Here is a 26,220-nt window from a genome sequence, read left to right on the forward strand (position 1 = left end):
GAAGACATTCTCCTAATATATCAGAGAACCATAAAAAGATTTCAAATGTCTGTTTCAGGATGTGCCATTTCAGATTGCCTAAACATCCCACATTTCTTAAAGGTCTTTTACAAAGGTCAGGTTCAGAATTCATGTAAATTTATTCCTTTTAGCTAAAACACAGAGTATGACAGAAAGGCTTCATTTGTTGTTAGTAGTAGTATTTCCAGCAGATTGATCCAAATATTTATTTAGCGACAGTGTTTATATGGTAGCACATGTAATCACCCCATCAATGCCTCGTTCTCAACTACTGGTTCTTAATTCTGCAAGCTTCTAAATACCCTTCTCTCTCATTAAGATCCAGAATAAAATCCCTCTTGGGTAGAGAAGAACACATGCATTTATGCAATTTTGCACCAGTTCTGTGGCGTCTCTCAAAATGTTATGACTATCAACCCAGGTTTTCATGGCAATAAGGACGTAATTTAACTTACATAAACAAATGAGACAAACCATACAAACTGAATTTATTTAACTCATACACTGCAAGGAATATAAGAACTTTTGCTTTACATATGTATTTAAAATTCTTTTAAAGTATTTTAATTTTAAAATCTAACATTCAGTAAGAAAGTATACTATCAAAAGCCAACTTGAAAACCAGTTAGGAAGTATTTTTACTCTGTTTCTTCACAGATTGTCACACAGGAAAGTTTAAAACCAATCTTTTTCTGCATAAAAGTCAGGAAAAAACCCCTTTTCTGTAATCTCTGGTGTACATAGTTGCAAAGTTTTCTAGCTACAGTTGAATAAGTGTTATCTTTTAAGACGTAAGTAATTGAAACTCAGTATTTTCTTGCTACTCAAAATAACACAAGCTTTGCCACAGGAATGCATTAAGTATAGTTAATCTACTTTGAGCTGGTGTTCTCAAAATGTGTATGGGACATTTGCTCTGGCTAACTTCTTACATAATAAAAAATTTGCTCATCAGAGCATAGCAAAGTGCTCTTTTAACTGTTTGAGGAGCTGCTGTGTATCAACATGGCCTGGAAATGCTTCTTCAGACTTCTGAGCCGCTGTGTAACTTCTCTGAAGATCTCCAATCTGTAAGAAACACACAAACTAATTTTGAAAATCCAAGCACTGCATTGTTTGTGTTCTGTACAGTACATTTCTGATGCTCACAAATTTTAAACACAGCTGGTCCAAAGAGTGAACAGTCAGTATTAAGACATTTGGATGCAGGATTATGTTGCACTTATATCAAGGGATGAGAAAGACAGAAATGTGATTTTAATGGGAGGGATGCTTCAAGACATCAACATAACATATTCCATTTCTTCGAGAATGGACAAGGTATACACCATGCCAGTGCTTGAAGTAAGGAAGAATAAAAAAATAGAAGTTTTGCTTTTAAATTCCATAGAAGTGTTATTCAATATACAAGCAAAACACAACCTATCAGGCCTCTGTAAAAAAAAAACAACTGTGATTTCCTGCTTCCTCACAGAAATGTACAACAGCATTGGAGAAATAATGGTGATCCTCTGTTGCTTTTAGAAGAAATTGTTCCTACTTAGAGAACTTAATTTTTTTCCTAAATAACCATCATTTTTTGGAAGGATTAAAAGGAAAGCATCTCAGAAAGTGGTTTCAGCAAAGAAGAACCCAAATATTTGGGAGCACATCTAGTAAAAGTGATTACTCCTGAATGGAAAGGGAGGAGCTATGGACAGCCAGGAGGCCTTTTTTGCCTGTGCATCACCCAGCACAGAGCTTTGGCACAGCAAGAATTCTCTGAAAGAGAAAAAGCCAAGGCCCTGGCCAGAGAAATCATGTTACGTAAACCATGGCCTTACGCTGGCTGTAAGGATTGCATTACCCCACTGCACCAACACGTGGCTGATGTGGCTGGCTGTCTCCTCCCATAACCTGTGAGAGTTCTTTGAGCAAAATCTATGTAAAAAGACATTTACAGACTAGGATTTACTCCCCAGTCAGTAAGTAAAAAATGCAATTATTCAACACCCTCTTGTGTTTCACAATGGAGAGGATATGTTTACAAATTAATGGGTTATTCTGTTCTTGATGTGTGTACTTCAGCATCTGTAGGAGTGCAGCTGCCCACACAACACAGAATCATAACAGAATCATGAAGGTGTAGGCACAAGCAAAGGAGCAATTTTTTTTTCTTATTAAAAAACAAGAAAAAATTTGCACAAGTTTCTCTTATTAACGGGAACGTTGGACACTGTTAATACAGTGTCTTAGACATTCTGGATGAAATCGATCATTAACACAAAGAATTCAGAGGCTATAAAGATGAATAACAGATTTTCTTTTTGAGATCAGTAAGATATTATCAGTAAAGGATATTCTTTCTAGCATTACTAATAAATCATATGATATTATTGCACTTCACATTCTGAAAAAGCTTATGACTGTATAGATTGTAGATGGAATTGTTAGCAAATTGTTCATCTTCCAGGCATCTGGACAATTATAGTTACTTCATATACTTACAACTGGCTAGTTAGCCTCATTTATTCCCAAAAGCAAACATTGGAAGGGCTACTTTGACACACTTGTAGGTACTAAAATGAAACTGTAATTTAGCATTTTCCTTGAGTTAATGCATTCTGTATTCTTTTGTCTTATCTATCTGGAATTCTCAGTAATAACCATAAAAAACCACCTGCCTCACCAAGGCTCAATTTTTAGATTACAAGAACAGGATAATGCATTACCTTCTCTGAGAGTATGGCAACATTGAAATGGGGCTCATACATGTGAGATGCTAAAGATGAAGCAGTCTGCAGCAAAGCTCTTGCCTATACAGAGAAATGAAAAAAATTATATAGTGAAATCTGGGAGGAAGAGTAACAAAAACCTAATGAAATACTCATAAATCTTAGAAAAAATTATCCCATGTTTTCTTTACTAAAAAAGCCATTTTCAAAAAGGTTACATCAATAGTGTAGGCATAACAGAGTCAAATAACATTGAAATTAATAAAGACTTCTGGTTGAGTCAGGAAAAAAAAATATTGGGACATACTCAATTAAGCAATTAAATTTTAAATCCTGAGGACAATATATCAAGTAAATTAAATAAAATCCAAAGTATTTAAAGAGCACCCCACTGTATTTATCTGATGTCCCTGACAGCTTTTTCTAAAGTATCCCTGAAACCATAAATTTTATCATATAAATGACAGCTTTCACACTCAAACATTTTAATAAAAATAGGGCTTTTTTCTTACTAGTAAAGTAGAGGCATAAAAAGGTAAAACAAACTAAGTATCAGAGTGTATAGTTTCATGCTGTAAATCCAATCCAGAATTAAGATCCACTTGTGAAAGATTTTACTAAAAATTGGAGAACTTAATGGGGAAAACTCTAGAAACAAAAGTAACTGCAAACTACAGCAAGACTGAGCTAGGAACTTCTTAAAATTTCCTACATGTGAAAAATCTGAGCACACGCAACAGTGCTTATAAAAGAACACTGTAAAATAAAATCCAAGATAAGCAAAATATCATCCCTTTTAAAATTCTTCTGTGCATATTTTTATTGCCAAGATTATCCCAATTTTTAATTATACATGTGATACAAGAAGAAAACTGAAAATTTTAAGCTAAAAACTAAAGTAGATAGAAAGTTATGGACTAATGGAGAGGCTCTGCAGTGCTAGTTATGAGCAATCACAACTTTCACAACTGAGGGTATGCTCCACTAGGGAATTAAAAGTCTACAAATTTAATGATTATGAAACTGAAACTAAACCCAAAGTTTATTTGTCACTGGAAACATCCAGTGCTGGGTTTGTTTCAGTGTTTCCATGACAACTGCTAGGTTATCTGAATAAGGTTAACTTCTGTCTAAGAGAATTTGCTCTTAATAAAAGTACGTATAATTTATTTTAGCTCCATGATGTATATATAAATCCATCAAATTAGCTTTCTCTCATAAGGTTGAAAACAAGCCAACTGTAATTCTGTCAAAACTATCCAAAAACACATATTCATTTTCCCTTCATGCGTATAAAAATGGTTACATTTATTCCACCATTCATGTCAATTATATTTCTAAGCACAATAGACTTAGTATACTCACAGTAGGTAAGATGCACCACCAAGCTTATTGATGCAAAAGTATTTATCAAGTACCTGTTGCTTTCTGACAAAATTTTAATGCAACCTCCTTGCTAAAAAAGCCCCAGCTTTCAAGAGCTAATCTGATCGCTCTTTTCTGCCACCCAGCAAAAGTATCTACATTTATCTACAGTTATCTACATTTATAAACTGAATATACAGTCAAAGTTGTCTTTTAAGTGATGATTACAAAGTCATGGAGTTATCTTGAGTAACAATTTAAGAAAAAAAAAATAGCAAGAACTGCAAAGCTGTTGGAAACCTTGCTTGTCTTTGATGATTAATTTGGATATGCCAAAGAATAAGCAGTTTAATGGGAGATGGCGCAACAATACAGAGCTTACACTGAAACATGCATAATAGTTATCCATGTTTTCTGCCTGCAAGAGTAAGTTAGACACTCATATGATGGCACCACCTCAGAGAAATGATATTTGTTAAATACAAAATGCCTAAATGAAGCATTCTGCTTAGGCTGAGATTCAGCACTGACCTGTTCGGTGCGACCTTTTCGCATTTCCAGCACAGCCAGGTTGTTGTAAGCTTCTGCGTAGTCGTTATTGTTGACTAACGTTAGCTTGAAACACTGGTAAGCCAGATTCAGGTCTCCTATGCCCTAAAAGTAAGACTGTGTTTTCATTTGTGAAAAGACTGGAAACAACATGCATCTGTTTTGGGTTTTGGAGTATCTTTTCACCCAGAAGTACTACAATGGAGTGCAAATTTACAATAAAAACATGCTGATCAGAAACATGTGCTTTCTTCCCAGATCCTCTCACTTTTTCCTTCTTCTTTCTATAGAGAGAATCATTTCTCTCCAGCACAAACTTCCATGCTTCAAGTCATATTTCTTTCATCTAATTTCACTTTTAAATCATTAAAGTGTCATCTAAAGATTATGCTATCTGCTATTGTCTATAGCAAGGTAAGAAAAACTGAGATATCTCCAGAAAGGAAATCACCTTGCCCCTGTCTCTACACATATTTAAGTTCAGGGAGATTCACTTCTCAGATGGAGCAGCTGACTACTGCTACTGTAGTGTTAAGATTGACACTGGCACAGCATAAGGTTAAACATCAAAAGTGGCAAATGCTGAAAAATACAGACACATCAGTTCATTCAGCAAACTTATACTGGGCATGTAGCTAAAGAGAAATCCAACATAACTTCTTGGAGAACATCTGCAAAAATGGGCAGGACTGTAAGAAAATATATGTAGAAATTTAACAAAGTTCATCACACAACTACACAATATTTCTATAGCTGCCTTGAAGACAGAGGAACATACCTTCTCGACTATGACCTACCTAGTGTTTTAGTATTGGCTACTTTTTTTTTTTGTCAGATTAGCTTGTTTTGCAGCCAAGGCCTTCAAGGCCTGGTGCATGTTACAATTTTTTTAAAAAGATGGGAAGGTTAAGGACAGTGGGGAGTGAGCATCTTTTAGCAGGAGAAAGCCATATTCTGTAAAGTACAGAGTTTTTTTTCTCTTGCTGCTTCTTCCCTACTGAAGGGCAAACAAAAATTCCATCCACACTGGACTTTATCTTGTACGCTATAAGGTTTTGTATTTCCAAGAAGGGAAATTACTCCTTCCTAGGTGTTTTTTTTTTTTTTTTTTTAATAAATTGTATTTGTTCAGAAAGATGGTTAATATTTTTCATACCACAGCCACGTGTCCCAAGTTGTACCACACATCTGCTGTCTCCTCCTCATTTTCAGCCAAAAACAGTGCCCGTTCAAATGAAGATAGTGTCATATCATATTGCTGGGCATAGAAGCAACAGAGGCCCAGATTGTTAAAGAGCTGGCAGTTATAAACACCCATCTGCAGGAGCCGCCTAAAGTGAAATAAAACATTTGTTTCTTTTTGTCAAATTAATTTCAAATAGGAGTTCTACTCTAAAAGACAAAGTTCTCCTTTCTCCCTATTCTGAGAAGGTGTAAAAAACAAGTGTTATAGTCTTACACTTGCTAGTTTCATGAAGGGCAGTGCAAGGTATTTTTTATTAGAATCACAACTGTGAAAAAGTCTATGTAAATTAGTAACTTCTGTCTTCTTGACTGGGTCATATGATCTGATTTTACTGTAAGACAGAGATGTCTAAGCAGACTTTCTCTCTTTCCTCTTTCCAATCCCTCAACATCAATCAAGCTGTAGTTTGTTGCAATTACTTTATGTAATTCTTAAGACTTCAATTTTTTGCTTGATTCCTGTCCTTCAGTACTGCTCTAATTAGTAATAGTATATTCAGATGTGAATCTCTATATTAATCTCACATACCAAGAATAACTCGGATTTTGATTCACATTGATATTGTTTAATGTGTCCTTTAAAATGGAGATGTATTATAAAATCTGTTTATTAATATTTACAGGAAAATCAGAAATGCTGTGAGGCCCAGGGAAAAAGAGGGCTGCTGTCTGCAGCACGACTGTGAGTTTCGGAACCTAAAGCATAAAAGAGCTCAAGTCCAACATAAATAGTGCTCTTGCTGATTTAACCTGCTCTCGGCGAGAGAATGTCAGGCTTCTTTGCACCCTGACTGTATTCAAATAAAAATCAAGCAGCACTGTTTAACACTATCTTTTCATTGCTTTCAGTAAAACACACAGGAAGCCCAGCCCATGTTCCAAGTCAGGGGTTTTGTAGTCACAACTCCTGGTCACTTCAGGTGGAGTAAGGGCTAAAGAAGAAGTCCTTGTGCCGTCTGTATTTCTGCAATTCTGCAATTGAAGTTGAGGGTAAGATCCACTGTTCTCAAACTGCCTCATGCTGTGAAAGAACTTTCCTTGGTTTTGGTTGAATGGTAACTGTTTTAATAATCTTTATTGATACTCCTACATATTCCTCATGTGATGATTGCAAATTTGTAGTGATGTATGTTTAAAAAGATAGAAAAATTGGTAAACTGATTTTATGGTAATATATGCCCAAATGCTCATTCATACTCCCATGCTAATCTCCTAATTATCTTTTTCCCCAGCATTACAAAAATCAACCCTTTCTATTACCTTCTCACATATTCTGTTCCCCCTCCCTCCCTTGTCCATAAGTACCGATACCTGTAAAACCGCAGAGCTATCTCAGGTTGGTCTGAATAAAAATGGTTACTGCCAATGCACGCAATGGCTTCCACATGAGTATTGTCTTGTTTTAAGACATCTTTATAGTACTCTGCAGCCGAGGAGATATTGTTCATTTCCTGTACAATTGGACAAAAATTCCAATTACTTCTACTGTTTATCACCTATTTTTAATATGGAACTTATTAAAATGTTAATCTACTGAGTGCTTTATCTATGCCCTGTACAATACCTAATTGAGATTAATTATATATGCTCTTAAAGTTCTCTGATCGCACTATTCAACACCACTGTTTGGCATCTTCACAAGCAACACACACATCCATGAGAGGAATGCATATTGATTTATTAGTATTATCTTTACCTAAAATTAACTCTATGCCGCAGCTCCAAAAAGAGATTTATTTGGTTTTTATTTTTTTAGAAAAAGAGATAGCCTGTTGTATTGAGTTTGGAAGTCAAAGGGAGACTGCAGGGGCGGCTTCTGTGAGAAGCTGCCAAAGCTTTCTATACATCCAACAGAGCCAATGCCAGTTGGTTCTGGGATGGACCCACCACTGGCCTTGAGGCTGAGCTCATCAGAGAAGGTAGTTACATCTCTGTGATAACATATAACATATTTAAAAAGAAAAAAAAAGTTATTGCACAAATGTAATTGTGGTCAGGAAGAGGGGAGTGAGAGTATATGAGAGGAACAACTCTGCAGACACCAAGGTCAGTGCAGAAGGTGGGGCAGGAAGTGCTCCAGGCGCTGGAGCTGAGATTCCCCTGCAGCCCATGGAGGTCAGTGGGGGAGCAGAGATCCGCCTGCAGCCCGTGGAGAAGCCCCATGCCGGAGCAGGTGACCCTGCTGTGACTCTGTGGGAAGTCTATGCTGGAACAGGTTCCTGGCAGGACGTGTGGCCCCATGAGGAGAGGAGCCCACACTGGAGCAGGTTCACTGACAGGACTTGTGACCCTGTGGGGGACCCGTGCTGGAGCAGCACCACGTGCAACAGACATTTGCATCTTCTTGCACAATGTCTTGTGCTACACGGAACTGCACAGTCAGTTTCCCAGCACAGTAACACAGAACAGACTGACTTCCCCACACAATGTCTCAACTATTTTCAGTGCTTTTTAAATCAACTCATTAATTCTCTGAACACAAATGAGAATACAACTGCATATGAAAATCTATTATGTGCCTTTGAAAACAGGAATCATGAACTTACCCAAACTTGTACTACCTAGGATATGACAGTTAAGAGAACTGTATTGTATATAAATATATGCTTGGATGTGGGATACTTGGAAGATGAATTAGGGTAAACTCACTGCTATAAATGACAGTGCATGCACCATCTCACTCACAAACTCACTTCTGTGTTTATATAGGAATAACTTCTACCTGTGTGCTGTAGATACAATGTGCTCCCAACATAACTAAAGAATAAGCCTTTATATAACTTCAGCAGCTACAAAAAGGAAAAAAAAAATAAAGGATTTCTGGTGATTAAAGGAAATAGTAATAAAGCAGTCCCTTTAAAAACTATTCTTTTTTTTAAGACCCAAAAACAACTCTACATCTCTTCGTACTGTCAAAAGTGAGGGACTGAGGAGAAAAGCTCTGATTAAAATGCTTGATACATATGTTCCACTTGTGAATCTATGTAATGAACGCAGCCCTGTGTTGCAGCACAAATCTTTGCTAATGAATCTATAATCCTGCACTCAAGTGTCAGTGCAAAACTAGATCCTATCAAATATATGCTGCTCTTTAGTAATTCGTTAAAGGGTTATGCAATGTTATGTATGCGTCTGCAAAATAATATCCCTATTAAAAACTACTCAACAATTCAGAAAGAAAAGCCTCTAAAAATTATGCAGCTGTTTTCTTCTTGCTGAAGGACAAAAAGGATTTAATATGAAAATGGATTAAGGCTTAGGGGTTAGATGAGAATGATGAGAACAGGATAGAATGCCAAGCATGAATATAGACAAAAAATAAAAATTCATTACTTTGTTTTTACATTTGTTCTGGAATAGCACATTACCAACTTTCAAACTGTGAAAGACAATATGAAGTCCATTGTTTGACATGAAAAGATACAATTTTAAAATACAAAATACATGGTTACCATGCTAAAGTGAAACTAGTTTATAACTAATCCTACTCAATACAACATTTACTTCCTAACTAAGAAATATTTAGATTCTAACTGTTCTTAGAGCTTTAAGAAACTAATGGTAACACACAGTGCTAATAAAACAACACAGACAAACTATTTTGCTGTTTAATTTTGCTAGTTGGTGACTTGAGCAGTTTTAGTATGATGAAATATATGTAAACTAGCAAGGACAACATCTGGACAACTTGACTTAACATGCACATACTCGTGCATGCCAAGGGCAAATGGGACCTCACTGGCATGATTAATTGTTGAAACAAATAAGCCTGCAGAAGTCCCCTGACATTACCTTGTTTACCTTTGTGGAAAGTTACCTGGTTTGCATTAGTGACACTGAAAATCAACACAGTTGGTTTTTGATGACCTTACAGTTATATTCAACTACTGACTCTTTTTTTCTTGCTCAAGCAGCTAAATTTGGACACTAGAAGGATTGCATAGTGGGTGCATACCTCATAGATTCTGGCAATTCCACAAAGAAGAGTCACTTCTCCAGGAAATCGCTCTAACCCTTGCTTGAAAAGGTTCAAAGCTGTTACAGGCTGATCCAAGCGCAAATACACCTAAGCAAATAAAAAGTGTATATAGATGTCAAATGTCTGACTTTTATACATGTTCTGCTGCTTAACAAGGGAGATAAATAAAAGGGATGACACCTCCATTTATGCAGTAAACCATTAGCTGAGATGATGAATAATACTAGGAAAATAATTGAGTGAATACTGAATAAATCTGTGTAATGAAGATCAAATAGGCTACTTAAGATAATTAAATTTACCTCATACCATCTATACATTATTAATTTGAATATTACTAATTTAAAATATCTTGTTATTTATTATTATATATAATATACTTTGATACTGAGTTGAAGGTATCACATTGATATTTCCCTGTTTAATGTATTTTCAAAAACTTGTGTTTAGGCTTGAAAGAACTGCATCTTCAGGCTGATGGTGCTGGAATATCAAAATGTTCTAGTCAAATAAGACTGCACTGCACAGAGCAGTGACACTTTCAAGTTTCCTTACTGCTCAACCAACCTCCCCTGTCACAAACAATAAAATCCTATGGAAAAGGGCAATTTTGCCTCTGTGATTTTGGCTTCTGTGCTGATTATGAAAATGTGTAATGCAGATAATTGTGTGAGAACTGGACATGCAATATGTCCAGTGTTGATAGGGACCACCCTCAGCAGCTGTCTGAGAGTACAACTGTAAAGCCTTCCTGCTGTGGGGTATGGTTAACACAGCTACAGCAAAGGGACAAACCACATGCTTTAGGAAACTAGATGGCTAGAATGATTTATCTATCTCCCACTGAGTGGAAAGGGTTTTGTTGGAGAAATAGCGTATCAATCAGTTCTACTGATGGATACTACTGAAAAAGAGGAATAATCTGTGACTGGTATCCTGATACGACCTTTTTGTGATGAAATGTAAGACAAATATCAGTGTTAACTGAACACCTGAGAAAACTCCAATTGTGATTTCTGCATTTGCCCTTGACCTTCATGGTCTTCTGACTGCCAACAATCACAACTGTACATTGCAATCCCATAGATATATATTGCTATAGACATTGGCAAAAAATTCTTTCCTATGACCACTCAAAGACATTCTTAATTGTCAAAGAGATGACAACTGTGAGTGTCTTCCAAGAAAGGGACTGCCATTCCTAGTTGGTCATTGTCAAAATGAAAAAAATAGAGGCATTTTTTACACTTGTTCTGCTAATGTCACTCACATTACCTGTATTAAGCCAGAAACTAACGCCTGCTTGTGAAAATCTGTAAAAGAGCAAGGTTTTTGGAGGGCACGGTACTTAGTAGATCAGAACTGCACTAATCACATCATTAACCATGAATGATGCATCCAATTCACAAAATGGACAGCGTGAAACGCCCCTAGATCTGTCCCTTTTTTATATTTTTATCTTTGTTTATAAAGTATGTTTCCTTAGCATTAATCACTTAAATCTGCTCTATTGCCTTATCTAGAGGTTTTCAGATCCCAACAGCAAGGTATTATTTGTCAGCTGATTTTCAGCAAGCCAAACATGCATGGATATTGTCAAGATGCAAATTGAATAATCGCCCTGATAATGGTGCTCAGATGGTGTTTCACCTTATCTAGAGGTTGACTCCAAAGATGCACTCACTACAGATGCTAAGACCACACAGCCACAGTACTCTACTGTGCAATTCCCATATCCAGTGTGGTATCACACTATCCAAAATCTCTGCAGACAGTAGAGCTACTCTCTAGATAACTGGCAGAAGAAATTAAAAAACAGGTGAGGGACCTTCCATCTACTCACAGTCACTTTGGGGAGACCTGCTCTTTAAAAGTATGACAGCTATAGTAATTATGGTTTATATACTAAAAGCAGAATAGTTCCATTCTCTTTTTGGTCTCTCGCTTATCTCTTGTAAAAATATCCCATTTCTAGGTCTCCTAGGTCATTAAATACTTTGTAATTTTGCAGCAGGTCCTGACTGCTTTAAAGACTCACACTTATTTTTTTCCTTTGGTCTTTTATATTTTTGTGAACTACATTTCAAAGAAGAGATCGCCTTCAAGAAAATATGAAAAATCCAGATAGCTGTTGCAATAATGAATATAAACAAAACTAACTAGTATCATAGTATCTGTATATCTCCACAGAACTTTATGCAATCTTTTTTTTTAATGGCTGCATAACTCGAGCCTGATTTTTTCAGTTCTGTTAAACTGAGCCATATCTCAGTGCCTTACTCTATTGCCTGTCCTCTGACAGTCACTAAATCATTGTGTTTTATACACAGTGCAGTGTTTTATACTTGAGCAAGATGGTCTATAGAGTGGGAGATGGAAGTTCAAATGCAGCTCCTGCCTGAGACAATACTGATATAGGGGGATGTAAATCTCCTGCAATGAATCACTGTTTGCTAATCCAATTACTCTGCCAATTTAATAATTCTGTGTAGTTCATGGAGTGAGTCCAGAGAAGGGCCAGCAAGATGATTAGAGGGATGGAACACCTCTCCAGGGAGGAAAGGCTGAGAGGTTTGAGTCAGCCTGAAGAACAGAAGGATGTGAGGTCACCTAACTGCAGTCTTCCAGTACCTGACAGGGCTCTACAAGAAAGCTGAAGTGGGTCTTTTTACAGGGACTTGTAGTGACAGGACAAGGGGCAATGGCTTTGCCCTGGAAGATGATATGTTTACATTAGATACTTGGAAGACATTCTTCACTATGAGGGTGGTGAGGCACTAGCATGGGCTGCCCAGAGAAGCTGTGGATGCCCCATCCCTGACAGTGTTCAAGGCCAGGTTGGATGGGGCTCTGAGCAACCTGGTCTGGTGGATGGCATGTTGTCCATGGGGGTTGGGGTGGGAGGGAGGGGGATTGGAACTGCATGATCTTTGGCATCCCTTCCAACCCAAACCATTTTGTGATCCTATATATTTTGTAGAAAGATTTGTGATAGAGACAGGAAAATTAATAAGCTTCAAGGAACTTCAAACACAGTATTCAAGAAATGTCTCTAGATAGCAATGACAATCATTTAAATACAAAACATAAATTGGCCAAGAAATGTAAAGTACATATGAATATCTGAATTATCCACTAGCAGTGATGACTTTTGGACAGGCCTGTGACAGCTGGCTTAAGGGGACTGATAAAGAGTAACTGGTTTCCTCTCCTTCTAGGACAGCTTTAGTTTCTCACAGGCCATCTTTTCTTGAATGTCTTAGAAAACATTTAGAATCTAATGCATATCCTGTTCTGAGACTCAGCTGTGCCACTTCTTTCAAAGCTTTTAATGCCTTTATTTTGACAGAACATTCCCTGTTTCAAGGTCTCTGATTGCTTCCTTTAAGGTCACTTTGTTTTGATTTTGCTTGTGAAACTAGGATTTTGAGCTTTGCTCTTTATTTACAGATTTATTGCATTCGTTTCTTAGGAGACCATATATAGACACATTGTTCTTCATATTGGAACTCCTCTATATTTTTTTTAGCTACATAATCCTCATTGGAGTTTAGAAAGAATCCAGTAACATAGGAGATTTTTTAAAATCTTGTTTGTGAAATCTGGGAGCTCTAAAATAATTTCATAAACTATCGACCTCCAGTGCAACTGTTAGCATGTACTGCCTCAGGCATGAAGACCATACACTTTAAAAAAAAAGGATGTATCTATGACTTACTTTTGCCAAATACAAGAATGTATCAACCATGTCCTGCTGCTTGAGGGCTGACTTAAATTGTTTTTCAGCTTCACGATATAATCCCAACCTAAAGAGACAACAGACACATATACAAGGTACTTGTTCATTGTTTTTTTTAGTATTTTTTCAAAAGCTTATTAAATAATGAACCAGTTCAAACTAAACCAAACATAAACTGCCTGAAAGAACACTTTATGACCACATATTTGTGTGCATGTTAACAAAAAACATGTCGCTATATAAACTTTCAAACTATAAAAAAGACAAACCCATGACATTTGGCCCCCTCTTATACATGCAGCCTTCTGGAATAGCTGAACGGTGAATAATGATGTACTGATATTCACAGGAATTCCTCCTGCTCTTAGAGTAGAAAATGAGCAATTAATGTCTCAACGCTACCCAAACTGTTTCAGAGCAGAATTTCCTCACCCATGGCAAAGATCACACAGATAATCTCCACTGTAAATGAACAGTTATAGAAGTCTATTTCATCTCAAAGGCATTTGTTTTGCATAATTACAGTAAATGTTTTGCACCAATCAATAAAACTACATAACTACAAATTAAGAAGGCTGTGCAATTTCAACAACAGAAAATAGTACACTTTCTCATGTACAAATTGTCTTTTATTTCCTTCAGCCAAAGTGCACATACATGCTGAAGAAATGCAAAAAGCAAACAGAACAAGCCAGCTAAAACAAAGAAACACAGCCAATAGGGACATAAGGTATTTTGGGATCCTGGAAGTCCATGTACCTGCTTGGATGCATTAGTCTCTATAACACTATTCATAAAAATTCGGAAAGTAATGAGTGACCTCTAGGTTCATGTACTGGGTTTGCATGAGAAAGTTTTGGTAGCTGGGGGATTCAGGATTGGCTTTTACAAGAAGCTGACATGTCTCTGATGTGTGACCGAGCCAAATCCAGAGGATCCATCCATCCAAGATGGACTCACAGCTGGCCAAGGCTGAGCCCACCAGTGATGGTTGTAGTGCTTCCATAATCAGCATAGGAATAATGTAACATGCAGGGATAATACATTTAAGAAGGATGAAAAACCAGTACAATGGCAGGCAGAGAGAGGAGTAGGAATTTGTGAGAAGAGCTTTGCAGACACTAAGGTCAGTGCAGAAGGAGGAGGATATGCTCCAGAAATTCCTCTTCAGCTCTTGGTGAAGACCATGGTGAGGCAGCTGTGCCCCTGCAGCCCATGGAGGACTAAGAAGATGCAGAGATCCACCTGCAGCCTGTGAAGGAACCCATGCTGGAACAGGTGCATGCCCGAAGAGGATTGTGACCCCATGGGATGCCCATGCTGGAACATACTCCTGGCAAGAACTGACCCCATGGAGAGATGAGCCCACACTGGAGAAGCTCTACTAGCAGGACTTGCGACCCTTGTGGGGACTCACGCAGCTAGGGAAGAGTGTCAGGAGTCCTTCCCCTGAGGAGAAAGGAGCAGCAGAGACAAACTGACTGCAACCTCCATTCCCTGTCCCCCTGTGTTGCTGGGAAGGGAGGACATAGAGAAAATAGGGAGTGAAGCTGAGCCCAGGAAGAAGGAAAGGATGGGTAGTTGTTTTAAGAATTGCTAATATTTCTCATTGTCCTACTCTGATTTGATGCTCATGTATGGGGTGCCAGCCTGAGGCCTCAGCATATTTTTAACTGGTACTTCTTGGGCAATGTAATTCTGGCAGAAAGTGTCTAATATGAATATTTTATTCTCTATTATTTCATCAATTTGAAGCCCTCATTGACAGGTTATTTCTCAAAGTAATATTGTAATTATTTTAGGTGATCTGTTTTAACAATAATTCTTTGCATTTATTGACTGACTTTTCAAATAATTACTTTAAAATCCACTAACAAAACTGCAACTAATTCGGTTACTCAATATGGATGCCTTTATCTCAAGCTGTGGTCTCCTTGTACATTAAAGCAGATTTAACAGTAACAACACTCTCCAACAAAAAACACTTTCTGAGCTATTTCTCAGTGCTCAGCATTGCTCAACACACCCAGCAGTACAGGTCCTACAATCACAATCACTCACCACAGAAGAAATGAACAATGCCTTACCTATAGTAGCACTTTCCAATTTGGACTTTCCACCACCAGTCCTTGAATTGTGCGTGTTCAGTGGCAAGGGCTGCCAAATCTAGAGCCTTTCAACACAAACCCATCATCTTAAAATAATTTTTATGCAAAGAAAACACAGTAAAGATTTTTTTAAAGAGAAATTTTTGAACAAAAGTCCAGCTAACTTGAGGTGGAAAATGAGTTAGCTTGAGTCCAGCTAACTTGTTTATTACTTTTATAGTTCAGTGCATAAAATAGCTGAAAGGATTATTTGTCTCTATAAAAATAAGCAATCAAAATAGTTTCTTCTAAATCAAAGAGAAAGTTAATTTGATCAGACTCCTGTAGTGCTGCTTCAGAATATACTGTTTGTTTAAGCATAAACACTTTTTCCAAACTCCCCATCCTTTTTCAGTAAAGTTGTTAAAACCAAGTAAAAATCAACAGAAAAAAAGAAATAAGTTCAGTGAGTTTGAAATAGTGTAGAAATTTTCATCTTATTGCTAATATCAGGTTGCCATCACTTCTGGAAATTCTCAAATGTGTACAATAGGAAATATTTCTTCCTTTAAAAAGTCTATAATATAAACAATTATTTTATTACAGCAAAAACAGAGAGATATTCTAAGAAACAAATATCTATTGAAGATGGTGGAGGTCTCAAATGTCTTTTGTCTGGTATACTGGAAAAGCAGGTAAGCTAATCAATGTGCTCTGATCAGTCACCACAGTCAGAATCTATAGCCTTTCATGTTTTAGCTTTAATTTCAACACCTCTGTTAAAACAAATATATGTTTGTACCACAACCTACCAGAGAAACATGTGTTTCTTTTTTTGTTTTCTTTAATTTCATTTTGTCTCAGAACATATCAAAGCCATGTTATGTTTGTGAGATTTTCAGGATATTATCTGAAGGAGGGTAAAAAGATTTAACACAGTGTTTTTATAACAAAGAATTGACCTTTCTTGCCTGCCTTTCTTTGGTAAACATTTTGCAGACCACAGAAATCAGAAACAAGTTATATATTAGGAACAATATGGAAAAGTTCTGCGCACCAGTCACTCAGTAGCAGAGAAAGAAATAATTCCAGGAAAAATTAACCTGAATATTGAAATGCTGTAACAGCCCAACTTAGTGACATCTTACACCTACGCTGGATTCCTGTTCTTTCTGCTAGCAAAATGAGGCTTTAAGTAGTCAATGGGTTTAGATCTGACATAACGAAGAAAAGTGAGTGGAGCTATGACAATATAGACAAGTTGCTCTCATTTGGCTTTGTGAAAAATAATAATTTGTTTTCAGTAGCAATTCAGGATAAGTAGTTGCATCAGTGCTGTCCCTAAGAGAAAGAGACAGCTGTCATTCCCTGCTTCTGTGACAGGAGAGAGAAAACTAAGGTAAACCTGCAACTCTGATTTCAGTTTCTTCAAGTTAGGTGGAACCCTTGAAGGCCTTAGATGGCAGCTTTTATCTTGGCTGCCCTTTGTTTCTTAATGTCTTTGTAAATTGCCCAGTAGGGCCTTTGGATGCCAGAACTATACTGGGGAATAAGCTTGCTTCAAGACAGAACTTGCTCAATACCCTTACAGACAGATTCGTCCTTCTGCATGAAGGTACATAAGCGATTTTGTCCCAGTACTGGAAAATTTGTGAAAGTAGTTGGTGTTAAAACACTGGTTACTTTTGTTGCATTTACAAATGTATAAATAACGTGGGTGACTGGCAAATACCACACCTGCTTCTAATGCAGCAGGAGCAGCCACTTCAGAGCAGTAAGGATCATACCGCAAATACCGTGCTCCAACGAGCTTTCCTCGGAGTTCTCTGATGACAAGGGCTCAAGGAGGACTGAGTTTCAGAAAATGATCCCTTCTGTAGCTACACATTCAGGTTTCTTTCTGGTATCCTAATTGCTTCTGATAACTATTTTATGCAAGGCTAACAATTTTGGCTGTGATTGGAAAATGGGAACTAAGACTGCTTCAGGCTTAGTAGACAGTAACATCAGCAGTTTATCTGTCAGCGCAGATCCTGAATGCTTCCTGGGATCTTTGACTAACATCAAAAAACACAGCCATGACTTCATTTTGAAGCTAGTTTATGAAATTCAATCTTGTTTTTATATTTTCCAATTAATGAAAAAGGAAAGGAAGAGAAACATCCTGTTTCAGACACTTTAAAAGTGATAACAAGAATTTCAATCAAAAAATACTACCAAAATTACAAATACTTCTATAAAGCGTTTGCTTGAGAAGGCTTTGTATATGCTAATAGTTAAAAATTTCTGCTGGTATTACAAAAAATCTTTTGACAATGTGGCTCTTGAAATGTTAGAAAATGGATTAAAATAGCCTTTAAGAGTAAAAGTTTTCAAATTGTCATGTAAACTGCTAGCATATTTAAATTTCAGTTTGCTGCAAACTTTGGGTTTTTAAGTGTACAGTTTGGGTGCAAATCAACGTTCAATCTGTACAATATGTGAATTTAAAACCAGTCTATATGTGCAGTAGTGATATGCCTGTCCACACTCCTGTGTGTTACTGGACATTGGTGTAGTCATATTAATAACTGAAAGGGAAAAAAACAGGATGGATTTGGAATTGGCAGATACTAATACATCATTTTAAAGATTTTTGATTATAATACATATATCAGTTCAAAACATACATTGCTTGTCCTGAAAGTTTTAAAAAACTTTAGGATATAACTCATCATCTGGACATATCAATGAGCTGAAGCTGGTACTGTCTAGAGCACTTAGAATACTCAAGAATGCAGAGCCCATTTCAACACCAGTATTAACCCTGGGAAGCTTTTCAGAGCAAATTTGTTTTACTCTCACTTCTTATGTTTGTGCAAATAAATACATTAAAAAAACTCTGATACTTGGTGGATTTTCTATTTCTTTTTAAAAATAAGTTTTTCTTAAGGAATGTAAATTAATGTAGATTCTTTAATTGTATTTAGCATGATTCTGAGTTTCTCTTTTTTTTTTTACCATTACTTTCCTTAGCTAAACTGTATTATAACTAAGACTTCCAAACTATCTACCAGTTGTAATGCAGTATAAAACAGCCTGTAGGGTTGTGGCAATTTACTATTATATTGCAAAATTAAATTGGCAAATGTACAGTTGTTTGAACAGTAATTTCATACAGAGTATTGTATGCACCTAGAAATTAGATAGATGGAAACAACAGTGAGCATCTGCTACTTCTTTCACGTGCTGTTGAATGGCAGTAATTTTCTCAGCAACAATTATTGACTAAAGTCTTATTTGTAGACAAATCAACACCAGATAGTCTATAAGATAGCTGAGAAAATGACATTAGCCATAGTCAATTTAGCACAATTTATTTTGGTGAGTGTCTTCTAGATTTCTATATTTTGTAGATCTAACATAATTCAATTTTAAATAGATTTCTATCAGAGAGTATAAACCACAAATTTTTGAAAAGAACTAAGGAAAAATGAGAGGTTTTGACTTCTGGCCACAAGTATATATTGTACAGTCTTTGTGCTTCCTCAGGACAAAATGTTTTTGTCATCATTACCCACCTGTGAATAATGGCAAAATACAATGTCATGGTCTAACGAAGAAGGTAGCAGCAGAACTATTTCTGGACAAGTCTTTGAAACTGTCCTGCGCTTACAGCACTTAGCCCATAATATGGCTTTTAGAAATAGCTCAAGGAGTATAGAAAGTCAGTTATTAAGTATATGTGTTCAAAAGGAAACAAGTCAAGAACAATAATGGATACAGAAATAGTATTTTCTTCAGGCAAGTGTTTAATTTTTCATTACATAAGACAAAAGAGTTTTGAATATATTTTCAAGTGCTGAAAAGCTCAGTGCTTCTCCGTTCTTGCATCCCTACGTTTCTGATAATTGATAGATTACAGATATATTTAGTTTTAATGAGAACCGATTTCCTGGCACTGTTTATCCAGCTGAATGCACACTGATTAATGGCATTTCTCAACTGAAATTGCTGAGGTTTTTTTTTTCTTTCTGTATACTGGTTGAATATGAAACAGAAGATAAATAATAAAACTGCCTTTGTTTCATAGATAATAGTGCAAATGAGAACAGTACAGACTGTTCCAGTTCAGCATAGTGACAAAGATAGGATATTGTCACTACTGCCTTGTTTCATTTGCAAAACTGCAGAAAGTGGTATTTTATCCAAAGTAAAGATTTTTCAAACTTAAGTCAATTTCCCAGGCTTCCAAGCCTTTCAAGCTTTTTCATCTCATCTCATACAGAAAAGTGCTGGGTTTTAAGAATATTCATCATCACACAGCAGCAGGAAATACAAAGATGTAAGAGATGTCAGTGAATGCTCTAAGAAGTGATCAAGAAAGAGCCAGATCAACTTTTAAAAGTTAACATATCTGCTCTTTCTCTGATAAACCCTAAGTGACCAAATTCTTTTCAGGGAGATGCAAGATATTGAATTTGTGAAATGCCTTGCTAGGAGAGGTGAATAAACAGTGATGCAGCCACATTTTAGCAGGTATTAAAGTGTTTATTTTTTTTTAGAGAAAAATTAATACAGGTGAGGTTCAAAAGGAAGGGAGAACAGTTTGGAGAATGGAGTTTATTGAAAATGGTGGAGAGTACATAAGAAAAGAGTCAGTGAAAGCAAAAGAGAGAAAGCAAACTGAACAGCTAAAAAAATCTCTTCAGAGATATACATTACATGATAAAGACACCTCACTGAGATGTGTGAATTCAATCCCCAATAATTTTTTTTCCAAGAAGATGCAATCATTAACCAAACACTAATCTCTCTCTCATTACACAGTAAATTGTGGTGATTAAGCTGACACCCCTTTGCTTACAAGTATTTATTCAAACGGCTCAGGTGGGTAAAAAAATATAGACTGAACTTTTCCAGCAAGATAGTGATTTGGGATCCTCAGCAAGGATTTCAAAATGCATGAAGTACAGTGCAAAAACATCTTCCAATTTTTTCTGGAGTTCTTGGAAAATTACTTGCATTATATGAATCTATGTCTAGCCTACATATCCTACATGTCCTTAAAGTGTAGGCATGTGTAGCACCATATCAAGTGACCCTTTTATTCTTAGCGAACTGGACTTTCAATAACAAACATCAATTTTTAATTACCAGCGTGCTAAAACCGAGGCACTTCCTTCATATTCAGTATTGGATATATTCACGTTAATTTCTATTTCTCTCTGACATTTCTGACACTTGCATTTACTGTTTCAATGATATTTTGGATTAATAGTGCATTACAATTCAATCCTCTTAAAAGAATGCTATGCAATAAATTGACAGTGTACAACTATAATCATTTGATACAAGATTAAAAGGCTTCACATAGCAGTACATTTGGAAATTATTAGGAGCCATGTCAATAACAACAAAATATTTTTGGTGTGTCTTATTGATTAACTGGAGAGTTTAACTCTAGATCTAATTGCACACCAGATAGTAGTGTTGCAGAAAGTTCAATAACTGTTTGGTCAACTATGCACTGCAAACAAACCTGAACATTTTGATTCCATTTCAATGGGGTGCACATATCTAACATAGCAATGAAATATATTGACACTTTATTAATTCCATAAAGAGATTCTTTCCTTGGGTGAATTGCCAAAAAATCCTCTGCAACACTTTCTGAAAACTTAAACAATGTGTACCCAAACTTGATCTTTCCCATTCAGAGAAGCAACAAATTTTGGATAGGTTAAGAGAGATACTATAATTAGGAAAATATTTGAAGAATAAATATTACAGACAATCATATGGACAATATAATCTTTCCCTTGATGTCACAAAACAACAGTAGAGATTTACATTTCTAAAAAAAGTATCCAAAATCCTATTGATATTTAATTTTTACATAGTTTCACCAAACACATTTTCTTTCTATTCACCCAAATGCATAAGCAATCATCTCAGGATATAAAATGACAAGAGATGTTCAAGAATATCTGTTTTTTCAGGTATTTTCACCTTCCTCTGTTAATGGACATTCTTTTGTAATTTATACTCAAGCCTCAGGACTCTAAACTTTCAAGGCAGTTCAGCTACCGCTCAAGCTCCAATAAATTCCATTAACATGAATCCACTAGATTCAGAGACCTTGTCATATTGATAGCTGAGGGACACAGTCTTAAGAATTAGAATGTTTTACTTCTCAAAAAAGATAGCAATCCATACCTTGGTATTTGCCAATTATCATTCCTGACTATTACCCCTGCAAGAAACAACTATTAATGCTTCACTTCTGTACTTGTGATGCTCTACCCGGATCTTTAGTTTAGCAGAATACTGACAGAAATAACTGAATCATACATAATAAAATCTGAAAAAAAGAACATATGAGTTACTTACATTTTTTACGTCATTTTCATGGTGAAAGATATATTCAAACAATGCCTGCCAGAAGAATATTTAAAACATTGTCATATTTGAAGTGAAAAAATTATAATATTCTTCCAGAGGAATACATAATCTTGATTATGCTAAGCAGAAATTAATTCTTTGGGAAAAAAAGATCACATTCACACATAACATGTGCTGACATTTACATTTAATTAAAACTCCAATGGACAAACACTATAGATATGCTACACTGTCATCACAGGAAAGCATCTTAATTCCTAATTTGTTGAAAAAGATTAGTGGAATTGCCTCTTATCTTCGGTGCTTATCATCACTTTAAAACAAAAAAGGCAGCTACAACCTGAAAGTGAATGTGTATTTGAGAATCTGGTACCATTTTAATGACTTTTTACCATAAAGTCAACTAGTGATCTTAAAAAAGCTTTTTTGCAATGGACACTGAGGTGCATACATAGTGCTAAGCCTACTTAAATTAAACATAGGCTTATTAAGAATGCAAGCTGAGCAAACTTTGCCTTAGGAGAAAAAATAAAATTAGGTTCTACAGTGTTTTGGGACCTGTAAAGGAAAAAAAAATTAAAAATTGTTTGTAAATTATAAATAAATGCTAATATTGTGCTTCTGAAACTCAAACACACCATCATAATACCAAAGCTTAAAGAAATCACTTTCATCAGCTGTGCTGTCGTTGACTGCTTATAAGCCCACAACAATTACACAGCAAAATAACTGCAGCTTTATTTCCTCCTGTATAAGGCTAATTAAGTCATACTACCTTGTAGCTGTTCTGCACTAGAATATTAGATTAATATATATCAGGTAATGGGGGTGGCATTTTCAGTGAATAAAATTACATTGAAAGATACTGAATAACTAAATGGTGACTGAAAGCCTGTGTTCCCAAAAAATGTATTATGGGTGCTAGTAACACAAGGTTCAATTGAGTTGAACCTTGACCTTCTTCGGCATCTAACTCCCACATCTTAATTGCTTCAAAAGAACAGAATCTTTTTCTAAAATTGCTTAACTCATTCTAAAAAACCAGGCGAAAATATTGCCCCATGAGTTAAAAAATACAGAACAAGACCTCAATCTCCTAAGGGCTTCCACGACCCTTCTGCCAGATTTTCTTAGACAAATTTTGAAAGTATTTACCTTCAGGAAACTAGAGAATTACTAATGAATTGTCGTATCTTGTGAAGAAAATAAACCTACTTTTCTCCTAGTTTTGCTTAGAAAAGACTCTGAATAGATGATTAAAAGACATTAAAGAACTATAAATAGTGACACATTTATAAGCAGCTTAGAATAGGTAGATAAGAAAAGAATAGACAATAAAGAAGTGGTGGGACATTTTCTCCTCTTGTTCAATAACAGAGGCGCATTCAGTAAAAGTGTGTAAATCCAAAGTGACAAAAAAAGATGTTTTCTTGCACGGCTGGCATGAGGAATTTACTGCTGTTATGCACAGACTCTGACCTTCAAAAGGATTTAAGTGACTGAACATTCACTTGGATAAAAATATCTAGAGTTATCTTAATAAGTCTATTAAAAATCCACAAGTTTATCTAGAAAAGGTAAAACTTTTTGTTTCATACCAGAGAACATTGCTAACTGGGATTTACCAGAGGCTTTCTCTGGTGACAGGTGATACTTTATATGTCTACTATGGTGTTTCCTCGGATAGTTTTTAACATGGTTAATGTTAGTCAAAGACAAGCCACATTTCTGTATATTTCAAAACATTGGAAAACCTCAGACAGATAATCTAACTTCAAAAAAGATACAGTGAGGCTACTTTGGAAACATGTAAGTATTTAGGAGGTATTAATATACAAACATGAATAGACTGGCTAATTATGTGAACTCAATAGCTACAAGGTTTATCACCTTTATGCACTGGGAGAGGTGACAGCTCAAAAAGTTTTAAAACTTTAATCAATTATTCTTAACAGAGAGTGCAGTCCGCATTCTCACCTCCTGCTTTGGCTTTAGCCTTAATGCTGTTGTGTTTTAAAAAAAAAGCTACAAATCCATGTAGCTCCAAATTTAAACTTAGATCATACATTCTGTGTGAAATGTTAATGTCATAATGTATTAGCTTCATAATAATGAGAAGTACACTTGCTGCCTATGGATGTTTTTATGACTGCTGATTTACATTTTATGGCTTAAGCTTCTTCTCATATGAAACTGAAGGAAGACAAATCTGCCACAGAAAATGCTAATTAAACCCCCAAATTGTTAAAAATATGCATGTTTCTCATTCCTGTGAGCTGTTGTTGAGAATATTTCCTCTGAAAGCTAACCTATCTACTTAAATAGCAAGTAGTTAGCAATCACAATGAAAAGCTAGCTGTCTTCAAGCAGAACTAAGCCTAGTTTTTATGGATGTGTCTTGTGCTTCTTAATCCTTCCCAGGTTTCTTATACTCCTGTAATGTAAGAAATTAAGTCTGGAAGAATCCAGACTGTAATGGATTTATAATAATGTGTCTGCTGGCTGATTGCCGGCAAGGACATAATTGGACAAAAAGCATGCAGTATTTTTTCAGCACTGATAACAAACTGATTTGTAACTGCCCTCAGATGTTACCCTGGAAGTCTTTGATTACCTCACTAGACTAGAACTTATTATACTTGTTCCTATTTTTCTGCCTAGTTTGGTTAAGAGGCCAAGGGATAATGATGCAAGCAGTGGGTGAAGGACACAGTGCTACTACACAAGATTTATTTCCTTTCAAAACCACGCTGAAATGCATTGCCCTACATCAGTCTAGATCAGGTTTAGAAAGCAAAGAAATTTCCTGGCTGTTTATGAAAAACTGTTAACCAAAGTTTTGGACTTGAAGAGCTATTTCCACCAGCATGTTATCAGATACTGCCAGTTTTCTGAATAGCGTTCATCATTATGTTTCTCAAAATAGACTGAATTTATAGTGGTTTGTTCACCTTTAGGCTGACAGCCAAATATAGCTCCCTAGAGTGTGTTTGACACCTTGTGCTCCCTAGAGATAATTACTTGATACATTGTGCAAAATGAGCTGTTGGCCTCAGCCCAATAATTGTTTTTTATGAACACACTATGCACAGAAAACATGTTCAACCACACAGCTAACTGATTGTGCTGGGGAAAGATTCAACTGAAAGGCAAGAGAATGATAAATCTTCACACAACTTCCTGCCACTCAGATCTGAAATCTGTAAGCTGGGCAGACAAACTGCAAAAACCTGTTCTATAGTCGGATAGTTTCACTGACCATCAATCAGATGATCCTAACTGAAAATGAAGAAGTATCCTGAACAAAAAACCCCTTTTTTTATAGAAAGTGTTAACTTACGCCATAAAAGTACAGGAAAAAAAGCCAAACATTGTGAACATTTTTACGCCAGGATTGCCATCTATTTTTGTATACTAGATTGCCATCTATTTGTACACAGAACCACATTTCCAGACATTAAGGAAGGTTCTGCTGGTTTTTTGCTCCAGGCTTCCTTTTTTAGTTGCCCTTCATCACTCCTAGATGTATACAGCTCAAAGTCATTTACCAGTGGAGTATTTTTTCCTATATGAATGTTTTTCCTAGGTTATACTTTCACCATAACCTCTTCAGACATACCTTCAATTTCAAGTCTGGTAAACAGTGTCAAAAGGTGATAACTCACTATTTTTCTGAAGTTATTATCTAAACCACTGTTCATCATTGTTTTTATCCCCAATCCCATGTACAGTTACATTAGAATGACACCAGAAAACATGAAAAAGATATCACAACATTAACTAAAATTGTTACATACCTTTGCCAGTTTGGGTTTCTGAGCGTATTTTGTTAAATTCAGTCGAGACAGATTTATGAAAGGGCCATCTGGACTTGTTAGCATTGAAGCCTGAGGGGCAAAAAGAAGCTTTTTAATTGGGAAGATCCCCTACACTTTTCCTGAAGATTTTCAAAATAGTGTTAGTATACAAAAACCGTCAAAATTCCAAACAAAACATTTGTAGATTCACTGCTCTACTGTTCAGTACAGACTTTTCCTTTTTCTTCTCTGTCTCTCCCCACTATTTCCACACCGTTCCTAGGCATGTAGCTTGGTAACTGGGATACATAACCAAAAAAAATCTTCAAGAAATACTTAG

General features: G+C 36.1%; 1 protein-coding gene across 1 annotated transcript in view; it reads right to left on the reverse strand.

Moving 5' to 3' along the window:
- Positions 1-491: 491 nt before the first annotated feature.
- Positions 492-26,220, reverse strand: part of TTC8 (tetratricopeptide repeat domain 8) — a 42,416-nt gene continuing 16,687 nt past the window's right edge. The window contains exons 6-15 of the mRNA XM_040068194.2: positions 25,881-25,970; positions 22,072-22,116; positions 15,700-15,785; positions 13,592-13,679; positions 9,850-9,960; positions 7,206-7,345; positions 5,806-5,980; positions 4,632-4,754; positions 2,733-2,816; positions 492-1,089 (exon numbers count right to left, since the gene is read on the reverse strand). Of these exons, the coding sequence (XP_039924128.1) occupies positions 973-1,089; positions 2,733-2,816; positions 4,632-4,754; positions 5,806-5,980; positions 7,206-7,345; positions 9,850-9,960; positions 13,592-13,679; positions 15,700-15,785; positions 22,072-22,116; positions 25,881-25,970 (1,059 nt within the window). The 3' untranslated portion in view covers positions 492-972. The remainder of the gene's footprint in view (positions 1,090-2,732; positions 2,817-4,631; positions 4,755-5,805; positions 5,981-7,205; positions 7,346-9,849; positions 9,961-13,591; positions 13,680-15,699; positions 15,786-22,071; positions 22,117-25,880; positions 25,971-26,220) is intronic.

Source organism: Hirundo rustica, chromosome 6, assembly GCF_015227805.2.
Source record: "Hirundo rustica isolate bHirRus1 chromosome 6, bHirRus1.pri.v3, whole genome shotgun sequence".
In the NCBI taxonomy this organism is placed as follows: Eukaryota; Metazoa; Chordata; class Aves; order Passeriformes; family Hirundinidae; genus Hirundo; species Hirundo rustica.